The 18,697-nt window shown below is 35.9% G+C and overlaps 1 protein-coding gene across 2 annotated transcripts in view; it reads left to right on the forward strand.

Moving 5' to 3' along the window:
* The first annotated feature begins 2,935 nt into the window (after nt 1-2,935).
* The window catches only part of ScsbetaG (Succinyl-coenzyme A synthetase beta subunit, GDP-forming), a 37,450-nt gene continuing 21,688 nt past the window's right edge, over nt 2,936-18,697 (forward strand). The window contains exons 1-3 of one of the 2 annotated variants that reach the window (XM_081761838.1): nt 2,936-3,092; nt 7,034-7,106; nt 10,864-11,002. In XM_081761838.1, coding sequence (XP_081617964.1) covers nt 7,038-7,106; nt 10,864-11,002 — 208 coding nt within the window. In that variant the 5' untranslated portion in view covers nt 2,936-3,092; nt 7,034-7,037. Of the gene's footprint in view, nt 3,093-7,033; nt 7,107-10,863; nt 11,003-18,115; nt 18,256-18,697 lie in introns of those variants that run through there. The other variant, XM_081761839.1, reaches the window with a different exon arrangement.

The raw sequence follows: 18,697 nt of genomic DNA on the forward strand, positions 1-18,697 counted from the left end.
AGTATGTACAGCATAGAATGAAAACAAGTGTCATGCACTGGAAGATTAGGGAAAATCCCGTTTTGAACGGGTAACAGAGCAATCCTGCTTTCTTCTCTTCGTAACAATGGGTTTGGGTTTGTAAATCGTTAACTATTCCAACGGGGAAATCACCATCGACATTTAAGACGAAAATTCTTTCTTGTGTGCATCTGCTTGTTTGTTCCCAGATAATAGGGCGTATTTAGAGGGGTCCTATTCCCTCTCCGATTTTTTTCTAAGATTTATAACTTTACGCGAAATTTGTATTTCGTGCCTCAAACTAGTTCCATTTTTTTAAAAATATGCCCCTACCAAATATCAGTAACTTTTGTGAAAAAAAAAGTGTTATTTAGATAAACGTTGCTATACTTTTTCCTTAATGCTTAACCTTTTAAATTAGATTACCTATTTTTATTCTATTAAAAATCGAATCTTCATTATTCGATTAAAAAAGTACCAATAAACATTTTTTACTTCGTTTTTTTTTTTTTTTTTCAAGACTGGAGCCATTGTAGAACATGTTACATATGCTTTCACGACTTTCTGCGTCAAGACATAGTGTGTAATGACATCATAAATTTAAAAAGATATTTTTTGTTATGTCTATTATTCTTTTCTTTTTTCTTTCTTTCTTTCTTTCTTTCTTTCTTTCTTTCTTTCTTTTTTTTTTTTTTTTTTTTTTTTGGCGGGTTTACATTTTGCATTCAAAAGACAAACTTTGCACACTCGTTCAGTGCACCTCTTAGTATTTTTCAGATTTTTCAGATCTCTGCGTGAAAACAGGGGGTTAGTCCAGAGGAGTAAAAAGTAAAAAAGTATATTTTTAACAGAAAATCCCATTTTTCGTAATTTTTCCTCCCCAGATACACGATGGAGACATTTGAATGGTACGATTGAAAATCTTTTTTATTCTGAAGAGAATATACAAATCACGACCCTAGGATAAATAGAGATGTCTGAGGAAATTTTTTATATTACATGCGGATTATCTGGGGCATTGTGGGGATGTTCTTAGCTCATTGTTAAATATTTTCCCCGCTCTTACTATTCAAGATAGCTTGAAATTTTACACATACATTTAGTACACCCCTTAGTATTTCCAAGTTGATTTTGAGATATGTGCATTAACACAAGGGAGTCCAGAGGGGATCATTTTTTTTTAAATCCCATTTTCTCTCAAACTTTCCTGCTTCAAGAACACGATAGGGAAATGTGAATGTTACCGTTTCAAAGGCTGTTCTATTCTGAAGAGAATGAGGTATGAACCATGATCCTAGGATAAATAGGGATGATGATGTAGCTGCTTGACTGAAAGTCTATAATTTACCTTTAAAAAAGCCATAATTTAAAAGGGTTAAGAAACATTGTTTGGAATTGATATAGGTTAACAATTGGGGATTAATTCAAAATTCAACCCTAATACTTTCACTTAAATGACATAATTAGCATTTAATACTAATTCCTAATGTTTTTTCACCTAATACTTTCACTTAAATGACATAATTAGCATTTAATACTAATTCCTAATGTTTTTTCTTCAGTTCGCGACTTGTAATTTACGAGGAGAAAGATTTGATTTAAATAAAAAAAAAAAATCAACAAAAATGATTTTTTCCACCCTGGTGAAAAGTATTATTCTAGACCAGTGGTCGCCAAACTTATGAAACTTCTGAGCTACTAAGCTACTGAGCTACTTTTAACCGTAAAATTACACTTTTTATAATGGACTATTCTTAACCATTACCGAAACTTGTTGCCGATCAGAAATATTAAAGTCCAAACTAACCAATCATCTTTCATACTCTTTTTTAACACTTAAAGACCCATGGACAACTATAGTTGCCCTCTTGTTACGAGGCGTTCAGTCCCGGAGACAACTTTAGTTGCCGTGCCACCCATCAAGGCCAGCTCCCGCACTTCAGCACGCAGTTGACGAAAGAAGCCAACAGCTTCATACAGCTAGTCCCTTCTGTTTACTTTTCACTAATATTTATCACCTTCATGCCTACAGGTCACGTACTGCGTAGATTTATATGAAATGCTGTGTCAAATGTATATACCCCAAAAAGATATGAGTACTCAGAAGGAAAGAAACACGTAGTTATTTTTTTCTCCTGTTTTATAAGCCAGTGGAAGTGTGTGTGGTTGTTTCGACATCCTTCTTGTAATTTGCTTAGGCTTCACTTCCTCTTTTTAGTTGAGCTTCTGGCGATGAATACCACCGCAACAAGTCGTGGTTCTTATGATAGTGGCGTATTTTCGCCCGGAGAAATTACGGAAATAATAGATGATAGCGCATCCGATGCTTTTGAAACGGACGATGAATCTAATGTTTAGACATTGCTACAATATTAGAATAACTAGAATCTTCCGACAGTGACACGAAAACAACACTCGATGCTGTTCTTAGCACTAGTTCTCAACCATCGCGCCGCGCTTCTAAACGTCCTCGCACCTAACATGTCACCAAAAGGGACAGGAGGGGGCAGAGTGACATATTGTGATATGTAGTGTATATTTAAACTTATTTATATTTAGTTGTATGGTCGTTTGCAATTTACACGACATTATCGGACAATATATCTTTCGATTGGATTTCCAACATGCAAAAAATATTCCTTAAAGTTTGCAACACTGTGTATTCAACGGTAATAATGCTAAGTGCATTAGTGTTTTTCTGTTATATTAGTACATTTTTATTCGATTGAATCTGAAAGTTTCATTCACTTTAAAAGGGTAGTTTCTGAGTAACAAAATTTTAAAAATACATTTAAAATGGCCGGGATCCAAGCGTTTCTACATTTAAATCCCCTCCGGGTCTTTAAGTGTTAAAAGCAACATTTTTATATGAAATGATAATTTTGAATGCTATAGTTGGATACCCTCATAGCGTACTTCGTCTTCATCTTCCCCGAAGCTCAGCTGATCCACGTCAGGTCAGAGACGTGGAGAAGGAAGAAGAGAGTGTTGTGTGCAGTGTTGAGAAGGGGCTATGCTTACAGTATTGAGTACGGAAGAAGTTTTGTTTACAAAGTAGTTTGTGCGATCACATCACGAATAATATTGTAAAGGTGTGTAGAAATGGTTACTGCAATTCCGACAACCGATATTTGGCTGTGTAATTCACAAGTGATTATATATTACACGTGTGCCACCCTTTTGGCGTACGTCCAAGTCTGTAAGCATTTTATTTCAGCAATAGATGGTATTGTAGAAGCAGAAGACATGTTCAAACATATAGTGCTAGTGCCAATTCAAATAGTTATTTTGAATGATTGCCCTTGCACTTGTACGTGAGTCGTCATGTAACATACTGTGTTAAATTTGAGGTGCAAGAAATTTCCAAATCTAGCACATGAGGGATGTGTATTTATCTATAAGAGTGGTCGGCAAGTGTAAATATAACCAATTCATTGAAAATCATTTTTTTTTTCGGAACAGTGAAGATAAAAAATGTGAAAATGAAGTCTTAAGTCACCATAATTTGAAATATTTACAGATAATTTGGGTATTCGGCATCGAAATACATTAAGGTGGAAAAAAGAAAGGAATGAAATTTAAAATTTTATTTTATTTCACATACAGTGTCCAGTCCAGTGGATATTCAGAAACTAAAATTATTTCATTAATTATCTCTATCGTTTGGACGAATGTTTACACTTGTCCATAAGGTTGCAGTCATGTATTAGATGTTAAGGATGGCATTTAGTTATCTCCCCCAACTCGTTTCACGTCTCCAGAACCGAGTACCTTGTTTTTGTCTAAATTGTGATAAAGGTAGAAAACAACGAATCCCTGCGTGGCTTCTAATCCCCTTCGCTCGCTCAACTCTATTTTGTAAAGTAACACGAGATCTTATATTCGGGGGCGCAGTTGCTCAGTGGTAGAGCGTTCACCTCTGGTGCTTGGGGTCCCTGGTTCGATGCCAGCTTGCGCCGCGTGGACTTTGTGGTGGACAAACCGTGCTCGTGGGTTTTCTCGGGGTTCTCCCACTTTCTTCATTTCACTCATCTCTCATCACCACCGTCTCCTTTAACCTAACCGGCATACGCGTGGGACGTAAAACTTAAAGATTTCATTTCATTTTTTACGAGATCTTATATTTGCAAGATTGGAAAAGGATCTAAATATCAGCCAATGTTAAATTCAGAGGAGCCGCAACAAACGTATTTGTAAATAATATAGGCATTACTCGAGCAGGTTCTACCAAATTTTGATACATTTCTTACCTTTTCAGGTAAGGTTAGAGCTTTGTATTTCTTGTAACAGAGCATGCACTAAATGAGGAGCTCCAGTACTACTTGCAGTTTGACTTCAGAAGGGCTCAGTATTAATACAGTGTGGGCGTGTGGAATAAAAACTACAGTGCATAAAACACGAACCAGCTTGTGCTAGGTGGCCACTAAAAAGCACAAGTGCTATGTAACCGAGTCAACAGGAGTGCAGCAGGGGGGCCGAGCGATAACAAGGGGTGCGTCTTTAGGAATTGCGGTATACGCATAAACGAGGATTGAGGAAGACCACACTTACACATATAATACTTTCACTATCACTCAAAGTTCATTTCAATATGGTGTGCACTGCCAGTAATTACTTATTTTCACATTCTCATTCCTTCGCGAAAAATGTTTCATATCGTATTTTACGTATAAATTTTCTATTTGGTAGAACCGTCTGCTCGAATGAACCCATAATATATATAAATTATATTTTACAAATTTGTATTCCAGTAGCCAATTTTTACTTTTAAAAACGTGTAGCGTACGTAAAGTGAGAGGGTCCACCACCTGACAGCATAAATTAAGCTTAAGATGTGATGAAATTGTCTGTGGATTTAAGGATTGTGAGTCTTTAAGGCGCAGCAACCAAGATTTCAGATAGCAAAGTGCTTCCGCTCCCTATCCTCACGTTTCCCAGTGGGTCCCAAACTTTTAATCAGTGATGGTTTGTGGAAAGAATTATTTATAGCCATGTTTATGGTGACTCTCCTCTGCTCCATCTACATTTAGTGCAAATAGAAAGTCGATAAGAGTATGCGAGGTATTATGTTGTACTTTTTCAAAAAATAAAAATAAAATAGACATAATCCAATCGGTATTTGTGGTTGGCCTCCCAATTTCATCTGTATCGTACAAGGGTAATGTCATGTCACACGGTGCACAAAGGTGAAGAGATTGTAAAAGGATTTCAAGTCCTGTCTTTAAACACGATATCTATATGTACGTACATGTACGCCAAACCTGTTCCTGCTCATGAAAGAGTTTACATATAGTTTAAGAATACGGGGAGAGATTTACATAACAGTGAAACTCAAGTTTCTTCGTCGAAATAATATCCTCATATTTCCGACATTCTTCTTTTGGTGCAGATTATCAACATGATGCCACACTGTGGGAAATTTACAGATGAAATTTGTTGATTCACAAAGGAATTTGGTGAAGAAGAAACTTTCTTCGTGAGTATCGTTATGTTGAAAGAATATATTTATATGGGCGGCCGACATCTAGCTCATGTATTCACTGGGACTATTCTTGGAATGCGTTTGTCATATAGTAATTGCTGAAATTTCCAGTTGGAACTCCCGTCTTCCGTAGCGATTCTTTCTTAAAGCATTGACAGGAGATTTATTAAATCAGATCGTTGAGGCATATAAGTATCAAAATAAAAATGTTTCATCTAGCGATAAAAGTACGTTCAAATAGTTAGATCTCACCAGCAATAAAATTTGCTTCTCTTTAATTTAAAAAAAGAAAAAAAAAACCTTCATGGACATTACAAAACTTTTCCTGATGTTCCAATCTTCTTATTTTCACACAACTCTATTTCCGGACATATTTATTAATATGTTAATAACTTACCAAAACTAATCTGGGACAACTTACTAAAGCTTCTATTTACAGGTTAAAGAGTTTTATATATATGCTTTTATCAGCAAGCGGCTTAGTTCATTTTAAGAATTTCCTTTATTTTACAAAATCATAAGGGGCAGTACGAAGAAAATATTGAATAGGATTTCCGATTAGTGTTTTGTGTAAAATAACTATTGAAAATATGCCAAAAGATTGTATCATGAGAAACTGGAAGGAAGAAATATTAGAAATATTAGTTTATAGATACTTATGACGAATCAAATTTTATGGGCGAATAGCCCTTTGCCAAATAAATAAAAAAAATAAAGTGCTATATTTTGTGTCCGGGTTCGACCAGGGACAGGCTCGGTTTGGTTCGCCTTTTATGTGATACACCTCAATTCTAACCCATCTATTATTGAAACTGAAAGTGGTACAAATGTACTAACTACCACTTTCGGTTGCAGTATTTGATCACCATAGAGTAGAAATGGTAGAGGATGGCATAAAATAGTTTTTCATATGGTTTAAATGTCCCAAGAGTAGATTCCTTCTGCACCTTTTTCCCTCTATTGAAACCGAAAGTAGAAGAAATCTACAGCTTTTGCTTCCGTTTTAAATATTGAATTCGAATCGAGCAGAAAGGGTAAGTGATACTGATATATTTTTTTTTTTCTTAGAATAAGTGCCATCTATTCTAAGATGCCACTTATATTGAAGACGCTGCTGATAAATTTATCACTTCTAGTTAGGATATGACCTCTATAGTATCGGAAGTCTGCTGTAGTTTTACAATGTGTAACGTAACTAATGCGTGTTAACAGGAAATGACACGCAATAGAATTTAGTAAATGTAATTGAGAAATTATTTCTAAATATGTCATCCAGTTAGTGAAAAGAAGTGGGGCTAATTCTTTCGGGGTCTTGAAGAATAAGATTAGTTTTTGTGATAGAAAAAGGTGTAGAATTTAGATTTTTTTTCTAAAGAACAGAGAAATCTCAGTGTAACTATATTAAAATGAAGGGATTGTCTTTTAGAGTAGCGGCGAGTATTATGTTCCTGTGAATATTATTGCTTGAATGTTCTTTTAGTTCATGATTGTACGTCACGTGTACCTTTGAAATGAAATAACCTGAAATTAACAAGTGTATTTTAATTACAGAAGAATGGCAGCGTTAGTTCGATCGTTTGCTGCTCATCTGAAGAACGAACTTTTATCTAATCACCTGAGAAAGGTAAGACTCCTATACTGTGGCAGTTGATTGTCATCTCCTCATTGAAATTAATGTCCAATTAGAATTTCTCGTTTTTGTCAATTAAGACAATTTAAATTTCTATAATCATTTGAGTGCTTAATGCTTATCATATAATTAAAAAAGAATATATGAGAAAATGGAATTTTTATACATTAAATATTACTTCGGTTAACTTCAAAACAGTTCTGAAATCCATAATCTCTATTTATTAAACATTTTCACTTCATAAGAAAGGAAAAAAAGAAAAAGAAAGAAAAACCGAAGAAATATCTACATCTACGACTGCGAGTACGATGCTGTATGATGTTACATTCAGATCACTGATAGATGTTTTATTTCAGTTTAACATAACGTTCAACTTAATTATAATTTAGTTTTTATTTTATTATCTAGATCAAATTATGGATGATACAATAGATCAAATAGAAGTAGAGAAATTAGAGACAGCAGAACAAAAATAAATAAATAAAATTAAAAAGAAAAAGAAAAAAAAAACGTAAGTGCGTTGTCGTTAAACCTGTATTTCTTACTAGAGAGTATTTGTTTCAAATACAAATTATAGTTGTCTATAAACATTACTTCTCGAACACTTATTATTAATTAGTTCACGCTCTGTTAATCGATGAATGGGCACAGAACACTGTGAACATCCATATTAATCGTAAGGGAATAGGCATCTATTCCGATGTACGGTATATGATGAGTAATTAGTCTAGAAACATCTGTATATTAAAATGATGTTTGTCTCTAATCCTTTCGACAATGTGATCTCGAAGACCACAAGTGCTATAAGCGTCGTTTTCACTGGTCGATTCCAAATTTTGTGTAGATTGTCCAGTTCTAATTGATTGTTTAAAGCACTTGGCCGTTATTTCTTTATTACATTTTTTAGGGGCACATTAGAAGTGTTGAAATTTAAAGAAAAAAACATCACAACCTATGACTTATACATTCCAACACCACATAGTTGTATAGAGGGGTTTTACATCTCTCAGGCGTTTGTTTCATGACCAAATAATAATAAAAAACGAAGGATAACTATTTTATTGTTTGGAGTGTTTTGCCCAATGAACACCATAAATCACTGACATAATTAATTGTGTGTGTGTGATGTATTTGCTTATTACATACTGCATGCAAGAAGAAAGAAAACACTGATCATACATGAGTTAGAAACTCCAACCGGAAGTAGGCTCAAATCTTGCAGACAGTGCGAGATGTTGAAATAATAATCGAAAAAGTCTTTCCTTTATGGCACTCCTCGATTTTTATCAAGACATCTTTCACCTGTGTGTGTAAAGGGAAATGTACAGATGATGTGAAGAATGACAAGGAGATTCATGCTCATATGTGGATGATGCGCTATGTAGAGAGCGCAGGTTCAACTAGTATGTAATGAATTTGTTGAAACGGTCAACTCGACTTCTTACCTTATGCTTAACAATAGTACAAAACGAATTACATTCAGTGGATATGTGTCTTTCAATTATCGACTTTAAGCATATTGGGTCGACATGTCAATTTCATATTCACAAGGGGCACAGTTAACGCATATCGAGCCATATGTTCAAACGTAAGAGGCTGTTTTTGCGGCGGTAGCAAAGAAGTTTGCTTTTGATGTGTAAACTATCCTCTAGCGTCTAAAAGATATTTCGTTTGTATTGCTGCTTTCGTAAAATTTGGAAATAATATATTTGAAGTTTTCTTTCACATCAGTTAGTACTTACGAAGGAAACGACAGTGTGAAACGCTCAATGTCATCGCGTCACGTTAACACCTTGACTCTGATTGTCCTGTGTGATTTGGTAGTTGGGTACTGTGGCATGGTTCTGGGTCCTACTTCAAGATAGTGAGGTAGGGAATGACTTCTCCACTTCTGGTCTCGTGTCCATGATAATAGTAGGTCCTCTCCTTCATAACCTCGATGCTACATAAGGATGCAAAACAGATATCAAATTTTTCCTCTTGATAGAAGTCTCTATGTGCGTTTGTAGCGTTAAAAAGGTACTTCCCTTCAAGAGTTTTCGAATAGCTGAGTGATTAACATGTTCGCCTTTGGTGCGCGTGATTTTAAATTTGTATCTAGTGTGATCCTTTTTTCTTTCAGCTTCTTATAGCCTTTTTTCTTTTCTTATAGCTGTTAATGAGCACATGTAACCAAATTATTTGACATTGAAAATTTGAGCATAGCAAATTCAGACAATGGTAGAATTTTGAGATAAATGTACAGTATCTTTATATGCATGTAAGCAGTCAGCAACTGTAGTAACAATAATACTGTACATATTGTTCACAATTGTTATTACTAATGTTATAAGTAATGCACTGTTGTCAAATTGTTACAAACTTACGTGTTTATTGGTGGCACTACATATGCAGAATGTCTGCATAATGGTGAACAAAATCTATTTCACACGAAGCAGTATGAGAACTTTAATAGATATTTTATGAGACGAACTGCTCCAGCCCTGACCTAAAGATGCAGATAAATGAAAATTTCTGTTTTATTTTGATGATAGTAATTCCGAGATCGCCCTTTTATGTGGTCCGAATTCCACGTTAAGCTGCAGATCCACGTCTCATATAGCCTCACTGCTGAACGAGAGGCTAAACCCCAACTCAACCAAGCAACTGAGATTCAATGTGAAGTATTGTCCTACAGTCTTGTACTTCATACTAATACTACATAATAATCATAACATGGAATGGATCATGAAAGTAATCACCAAAAGTAAGATCAGAAAGACAGAATGAGACGAAAATCACTAGCATGGACTTTTATTAGCACCAGAAAGCACAATTTTCTGCTGAGTTGGTAATGCTGCATTGCTTATGATATTAGTGATAACATTGTATACATTTTATGTGGTAGTTCTGCGTTTCCAGAATTCTTAAATGAATTTGAACGAATCCAGACTTATCTCAAAATTTTACAATTTCCTTTTTTTTTTTTTTTTTTCATATTTGTATTGCACTATTATTTTGTTGTTTATGACCGTTGGCACCTACAACTTACGGAGAAATCACACCTTCAAAATGGCTACTAAATCCACTGTTCAGATTTTCTAGACATGTTTTACAGCAAGAAACGTTTCTTGTTATGATTTTCATATTTTATTACAATATTCTCGATATGTTCGGAATCATTTCCCCAATTATTGTAGATTCTTATATTTAGTCGCGTACTGACTTGCATTGTAGTTGTGTGTCCGTTTCCGAGAAGATATACTGGCTTTTGATCATTCTTGTTACTGTGGGATACAAGTCATCTGCTGAACACACACTTTTTTGGATTTTGCTTTGATTTAGTGATAAAGTGGTCACATCTCTTTTCAAGACCCATTCCAGCTCACTATATCTTAATATAGTTGCAGAACATTATATTTTGTTGCTTAAGGCTGTTTTATTATTTCACCAATAATTTTATAATTGTCTGTATTTCTCTATCATTAGCTTACAGGACTTATGGGGCGTAATAAAAAAAGAAAAAAAAAATCGTAGGGCAGGTGTGCACCTTTCGAAAAGGTTCCGTATTTAGTAGTTCATGCTTGCCATTCAAGAAAACTGCTATGTATGCTAGTGAGTTTCGAGAATACTGAATGTATCATGGTGTCTTGAAACAAGTACGGGGAAAAAGTTATTTCCTCAGTATTGTGCCGAATGTGGTTTACTAAAAAAATTAACAGTGTTGTCAAAATTGTATTTATGCGCTAAGAATACAATGTAATTATTTCAGGTAACAAGTCAGCAAGCCAGGCACCTAAATCTCCTCGAATACCAGAGTAAACTACTGCTTCAAGATAGTGGCGTGAATGTACAAAAGTTTGTAGTGGTAGAAGATGTAAGAGGAGCAAAAAGTTCGTTACAGGATTTTAGTAAGTATCTTGTAGGGATTGATAGATTTTATTTTTATTGGCTGTCTTAAAATCCGATTTTTCAGTTGGTTTAGCCAAGAACATAATTTCTTCCCAATGTTGGCCGTGTAACACTGTGTTAAATAAAGGTAGTGAATAGTTTGTTTTATATTGTTACTTGTTAGTATAAAGAAATGACTTTGTTTTGCAGGTCTAGTCATATAAATTAAGAGATTTACGAATTTGTACTCTGCTGTTTTTATATTCTATTTTATCACGCTTATCGACTGGCTCGAAACGATAATGAAAAGAATAAGCATCCCGGACAAAGAAAATATGAAGTGCTTACTTTATTGCTCAATAAGCCGTTACATCACCTGGGTGCGGAATACAACGTTGATTTTTTTTTGTGACGTGCTGTCAGTGTGGGAGAGGATGATGTTCAGGTCCAATTTGTCTCATTCCTTGAACAACTGGTCCCGCAAAGCGGCCAATGTGGGGTGATGTTGATATCTCCTCGTCACATTTCCCAAATTTTCTCGATAACGTTGAGATCAAGTGAAGCCGTGGGCCAGCTGAGATGTGGAATGTCCACTTCATGTTCAGCAAACTATTTCCGCACAATCCTGACTCGGTGAACGATGCAGTTGTTGTCTTGATACTGGGACGTGACCATCTTGCAGTAACTAGATAAATGGCAATACCTCATTATCCAGAATGGAAACGTAATCAACAGCCTTGATGCGGTTGGGCACCTCTATCAAGGGACCCACACCAGCATTCGAAATATACCTCACAACATGACACTACCCCTCCCTTCTGTACAGCCCTTTGCACACACTCAGCTTTGTAGGCTTCTCCGCCCTACCTGATCACCCTGGAGCGGTCGTCTTGGAATAGGAGCAGAACCAGGATTCATCTGACCAGAGGATGTGTGGCCATTGGTCTGTTATCCAGTGGCGCTGATCCCTTGCCCACGACAGGCGATTTTTCTTCTGTATAGCATTCAGTCTGGAGCGTACCCTGGAACGCGATTGAATATACCTACACCATGCAGTTCTCGTCGCAGGGTTTGCTCAGAGACATAACGACTGTGTCCTGTATTATATTCCTGCAGCAGTTCCTGCCGGGTTTGGAAGCGTTTGGAGGTCGATAATCTCCCCACGTATCTACGGTCGCGCTCGGACATGACGGGTTTCCTACCACTGTTGCTCCGAGAAGATTGAATTTTGCTGGACGTCCTCCGCTCTACATGGACAGTATTGACCGTGGATTCGGACACGCTAACGAACAATGACACCTCGGGCAGAGTATGGCGATGTTCACGCCCGAAGATAATGGTTCCCGTTTGCCACTGGGTCACATCCCTTCCTCACCACATGGTTCAACATATAATGAAATGATACTGCATCAACATGCACTTCTTAGTAGCCGCATACTGTCACAAGTAACATACAATACTCACAATCGCTGTATCTACAAGTATACTGCTATGAAAAACCACTTTCCATAAGGTCCCTAGAATGGCCACACTTCGTAATATTTTGTCCGGGGTGCGTGTGCTTATATATATAAAAGAAGTGGCGGCTCCAGATTTCTGTAAGAAGGAAGTCATATCGGGAATGGGAGCGAAACTGCATTTATCTCCATCCGTGCAAGCCTCATCCCAGTTTTAGGGGGCTCTAGTGATTTTTCACTTTGAAGGCATTCTTTAAATTCTGACGGGAGGCACAAATACAGTACTGAGAATATTTTTATACATATATTTTTAATAGTCTCTCTTTGTGTCAATAACTGAGGCGTTGTGTTCTTGATATGAAGTATAGTATATAGTGTAAGAAGGAAATACACCTGCACTGTACGTGCTTTCCTGTATTAAGTAAACGCATGTTTGATTATCGCACAACTTTCGGTCCCAATTAATGCGGCTAAATGACACTACAGTATGTGGGGAATTTAATTCCAGTCGGTCGTGTTTACGATTCTAAGTAATATGCGTGTTCGATTAGAAAGAAATAACTCTCCCTTACGCTGTTTTCTCCGAAGGGTTTTGATTACTTTGACAGCTTTGTTGGTTAGATGATGCGTGGTCGTCACTAAACGTCGGATGAATATGCAGTAAAGTCTTTTCGTAGTTTTTTTTTTTTTTTTTCTTAACTTACTAAATCCGCTTCATTTTTATTTAGATTTATATACACCCATAATGGAATTCTATATAATATTTCTTTATAAGCTTGAATTGCTTATGCTACGGAATTAGGGTCATGAAATACTTCATATTCATTTTCCGTACTACATTTTTTACTCTCCAGGCAAGGTATATGTTACAGCAGTACTTATTTTTTTTTATGATTAAAGTGGTTAATTTTCTTTAATTGATCATTACAGCAACAGGGCCTGGACCAACTTGACTATTCTTTACCCTGCCTTTTTTGAATCAAAATTTGCTTTATTATATTTTAAGAATTGCGTTACACTTACTTTTTTGTGAGCTAAGTTAAATTATCATGTATGATTTCTTTATTATAATATGTACAGTTAACTTGTGTAAAATTAATACTTTTCTGAGAAAAAAAGATAAGTCAATATATATATATATATATGTAGGGTGTTAATGAACTATACCGACAAACTGTAAGAGGTGATTCCTCACATCAAAATAAGACAAAAAGTTCATATGGACATGTGGAGAAAAGTCCATCGTTCCAGAGCTAGGGCTGTCCAAAATGGCGAAAAAGCCAAATTTCAAGAGGTCCTATTTCCAATTCGAGAAACTATGGATGGTGGTCCTTATCAGCGTAAAGGAAGTCCTCAATATGCAGTCCAAAAATGCACCTTTCATTAATGCTCAATGGATGTACAGAGTATTCCCTGCAGGGTGAAATTCCAAGATTCGCCATCAGCCGAATCTTGATATATGCCCTGACCTTATGATTGGTCCAAAGTAAGCAAACGATAAGTCTTGATAGCATTGAACACGGAATCCTTTGGCGCGATGTCGGAAGTGTTAAGGATCGCCAGCAGCACGGCCTCTAGTACTCGGGAAAATGCATGCTGCAATGCTTCCTTTCATGCTTATAAGTGAAGAAAACGTGAAATATACCGCGACGAAATACATTGCATCACACGTTATTCTGAACAAAACAAAAAAAATAATAATAATAAAAATAAAAAAAATGGAGCCTGGTTCCTAACACTTCCGCCTTCCCTCCGAAGCATTGGATGTCCATTGTTGTCAAGGCTTACCTCCTGCCTACTACTTTGGACTCTTCTTGAAACTAGCGTATATCTCAAACCTCTATTGAGAGCATATCTGAGAATTACATCGTTTAGGGAATACCGTGTACACTTATTGAAAATTAATGAAATATGCACTTTTAGATTGTGTATGCGTGGCTTCCTTTACGCTGATAAGGACCACCATTCACAGTTTCTGGAATTCGAAATAGGGCCTGTTGAAATTTAGCTTTTTCGCGATTTTGGACAGCCACAGCTCTGAAACTATACACTTTTCGCCATAGGTCCATATGAACTTTTTGTCTTATTTTGATGTGAGGAATCACCTCTTACAGTTTGTCGGTATAGTTCATTAACACCCTGTATATATATATAAAATTATGTAATAGTGTGTGTCTTGCTCCCCAGAACAAAATTCTCACCACATTAATGCATTAGATTCGTTCTTTTCATCATTTGTTGTGATGAAAGGGTCGGAGAAGTAACGTATATTAACTTTTTTTTTTTTTTTTTTTTTTTAATTTGCTACACACAGTAAGTATCAAATGTGAAATGACACTCACTGTGTGATTATTGCTCTGTCATCGTTTTATTTTTCGTATTTGTAAGTTAGAAAAAGAAGAAAATGCATGCGACGTTTTGCGTCTATGTGTTTGTGTTAAATAAAACTTTGGTAATAGTTATTGGGGCTGTTAAAATCCTTAGTTCTAATTTACATAGTTGTGTTTCTGTAAAGTCTGTGTGATTGAACTTACCAGAATGAATGCAGTGTGATCTGTTATGTCCTTCATGGCTTTCATTAAAACTATAAATGTGTAGTGGAGGTTTCTCAGGTCTCAGGGTGAACTTGTCCAGCAAGAGTATAGTTAGTGGAGAGGTAAACTGCTGTGTGAAGGAAGTGGAGCTCTTGTTACTAATTAGCTTTATATTGCATTGTTAAGTATATATGTAAAGATCGAGTATTAAATGTTAGAGATGGTTTCTTTGTTGGTACACTACATAATCCAAAGGAAGTGGCGTTATTGTATGCCGTTATTGAGAGATTGGAATAAGGGTCTATTTTTAGTGTATTGACATACGGAAGTTGACCAATACATACGTTTATAAGAAGACCAAGAGCTCTCAAATGACATTGCAAAGAGACAAGTAACAAATATAAGCTGATTGATGAATTGGAAAGTAAACATTGGTAGAATTGAGTGTACGAGTAACTTCAGTGAACTGGAAATGCAAGAGATGAGCCACAAAATGAGTATAATGGTACAGGTACAGTGTAAGAAACAGTTTTTTCCTATTCAATCTCTTACTGAAAATACAAAGTGTAACCGTATTATGCAGTACCTTTCGAGCGGAGCTTACAATAACTGTGACCAGATCAGGACTTGTATGATTAAATGGCATATTCTGCGTATTCAATGTCTGAATTCAGGGAATAAAATCCACCAAAGAGTATTCGATATAAATGCGATCGCCTTCAATTTGGAAATCCTGGACGTAATTCTCGAAATTTAACCATCTCGGCGGGAATTTTTTTTTCTGTTACATAAAGCTAATGCTGGTATTTTGATTACAGTTAGAGGTGTTTCTCGTCGAGATTCAGGTTGTCCTACTTTTACTACATCTGAATAGGGAAGGGCATACTTAAGACGTTTTCAATCAGAAATAAATATATGTAAGTAATATTTTCATAGACTTTGCTTGCATCTTTGTTGAAACACGGCGGTTGACCTTGATTCCAGCTGCTGAAACAGTTAAAACTCAGTGACCGGTAACATATATACATTTATCAGTTTCCCCAAATGAGACCAAACCGATCGATGTAAATGAATCCTGCAGTGTGTAAGAGATTCTCCTTTGAAACCACCTAACCTCTTTCATTTTTTTTACTACATGCGTCATTAACATTCGAGAATTTTTAAAAACTGTGTCAGAAAGACAAACCACTCATTTATTTATTTTATAAGGAAGCTTGCCCCCTTGTCAAGAGTTTGTTAGGTCGCTTCATAAATTTCAGTGAGTTTACAGAGGCTAATCCCTTTTTGTCCGAGCAAATCGAAATTTTTATTTGTTACTATTCCTTTTTGTAGAGCCATCACTTCACGGAGATAAGTGGAAGATACTACAAAGGGAACAAATTCCAGTCTTTTTATACAAGTGCCAAGGACTGATGAACCTTCAAATGAGGAGGAGCATAAGAACTTATTTAACCTTTATTTTACGGCTGTTACTACACTGCCAAAATAGTAAATCCGTTCTTTCCCGCGTGTCACTGTACTGACTCAGGCGAAAGGTTTACTTTGACCCGCGAGCACACATATTTTTTTTTAAATGATGTGCCTTATTGTATGAAGAGATAGTCCATAGTGAAAGGAACCAAAAACGTTGGTTCTCAACCGGTGTGTTCGCGGGTCAAAGTAGACCTTTCGCCTGTGTCACTACAGTGACACGCGGGAAAGAACGGTTTTACTATTCTGGCAGTGTACTGACAAACGGTAAAATAAAGGTTAAATGTTAACAGACGGAAAAATAGCAACAATTAATAACATGGCGATTAATAAACATAGTGCAAATTACGGAAGCACCTCACATTTGTTAAAAACGAGTCCTGGTGTGAACCATATGTTAAAAAAAAAAAAAAAATGAAATCTTTGAGTTTTACGTCCCACAGTTATGCCGGGTAGGCTAAAGGAAACTGTGATGATGAGTGATGAACGAAATAGTGGAATGAAGGAAGTGGGAGGAAACTGGAGAACCCCGAGGAAACCCACGCACATTGTGTTTGTCCACCACAAAGTTCACTTGGCGGGGGCCGGAATCGAACCCGGGACCCCAAGCACCAGAGGTGAATGCTCTACGACTGAGCCACCGCGGCCCTCGAACCATAAGTACCACTGAGAATTTCCATTTTTAATTTCAAGGCAATAAGTGGAAATATAGTTGATTCTAAAGCCAACTGCTCGATAAAGCCACTTGCTTACTTCTCTGAGTAGTACAAATTATAATCAAACATAGTCCTGGTTTAATTCTTTCTTAAAGCTTTCATCTATGCAAACTTCAAAATAAGTTACACATATTTTGCTAAACTTGTAGAAAAAATGTAATTTCCGATTCTGTGTACGAAGACCAGAATTCGGACGAAATTCTCAATAGTTTTCGGGAATCTGAGTCCGAGTTTTCGGTTTGATCGCAACTTTAATTCACACTGAAGGGTTTCGATGGCATCTGATTCGCATTCACAAAATAATGTTCAACAGTGAACGTACTGTATCTATCTATATAGACTAGGTCATATGCTAATGGTTGCTTATAGCTTTGGGAAGTTGGAAATGTATGTAATGTCTTGATTCATGTAGGATTGATTTGTATTGATGTAATGCATAAAGAGAAAGCCAATTCAAAGGAAGGATCTAGAACTTAATGGTGCATCACTAGCCAAAAATGCATTTTCGTTTCTCATATATATATATATATATATATATATATATATTAAGTACCTTTTCAATGTGTATAAATTGTTTCATTTGAAAGTAAATTTGCAAGCGCGAAATAAAAATGTTAGTCAAGTGAAGCACTTCATTGATTGGCTTTCTAACTTAAAGAATCCTATGTTTTAAATATTTAATAATGGTTCCAGCAAACCATTCTGAACGACCCCAAGGAGAACGATTTTTTGGTAAGTACGGTAGATGTCCTAACCTTACCTTCGAGCACATGCCTCTATTTTACCGAGGAACATTTAGTAGCTTGAGTATTTGCATTTTTCATCTTTATTTGGCTTCTGCTTCTTCATGTTTTCGTGTATATTAGAACGTTCGTTTTACTTTTAGATCAGTGTTTTGCAACAGTTATTTGAATCCTGGAAAACAAGATACAGTATCGTATGAAAATGGAGTGGGAAATTGAAAGAAGAAGGTATACTGATGAATGTAGTGATTTATAGTAGTGGAAGTTAAGCCAAAAAAATAATTTGAGTTAAAGCTAGCTTCTGATAATAAAAGTGGAACAGTACTACAAGTTGTCATCAACAGATTATGTTGGTAAGCAATAATAATAGTTATGTAATACGTATTTTGAACAATTAAGTGCCATTTCTCGTTTCACGGTTTTTTCCCCTCACTTTCCAAACTGTTGATATTGTAGAAAACCCACTTTCTTTACCTGAAAATGTATTGTGCTTTCTCTGCTGCGATTTGTGATTGTTAAAAGTTTGTTCCACAACATATCTTTTCCAAGTATGATATGATACATTTACTTACGTTGAAAAAGTCCCAACATTTTTTCCTTCATATTATTTGAAAATAAAATTATACATATGTTTGCATTTGCACTATGTAAAACCTTTATTGCTCGTGTTATTGAAATTCATAGCGTATAAGACTACTGATACATTTTTTGTTTTCAGTTGCGCAGTATGTATTGAAATTGAAATATGTTGAAGGAAATTGTAGAAATTTGGGACAGTACGGTCTCTATGGATGT

The sequence above is a fragment of the Thermobia domestica genome, chromosome 6 (genome assembly GCF_964235325.1).
Source record: "Thermobia domestica chromosome 6, izTheDome1.hap1.1, whole genome shotgun sequence".
NCBI lineage: Eukaryota > Metazoa > Arthropoda > Insecta > Zygentoma > Lepismatidae > Thermobia > Thermobia domestica.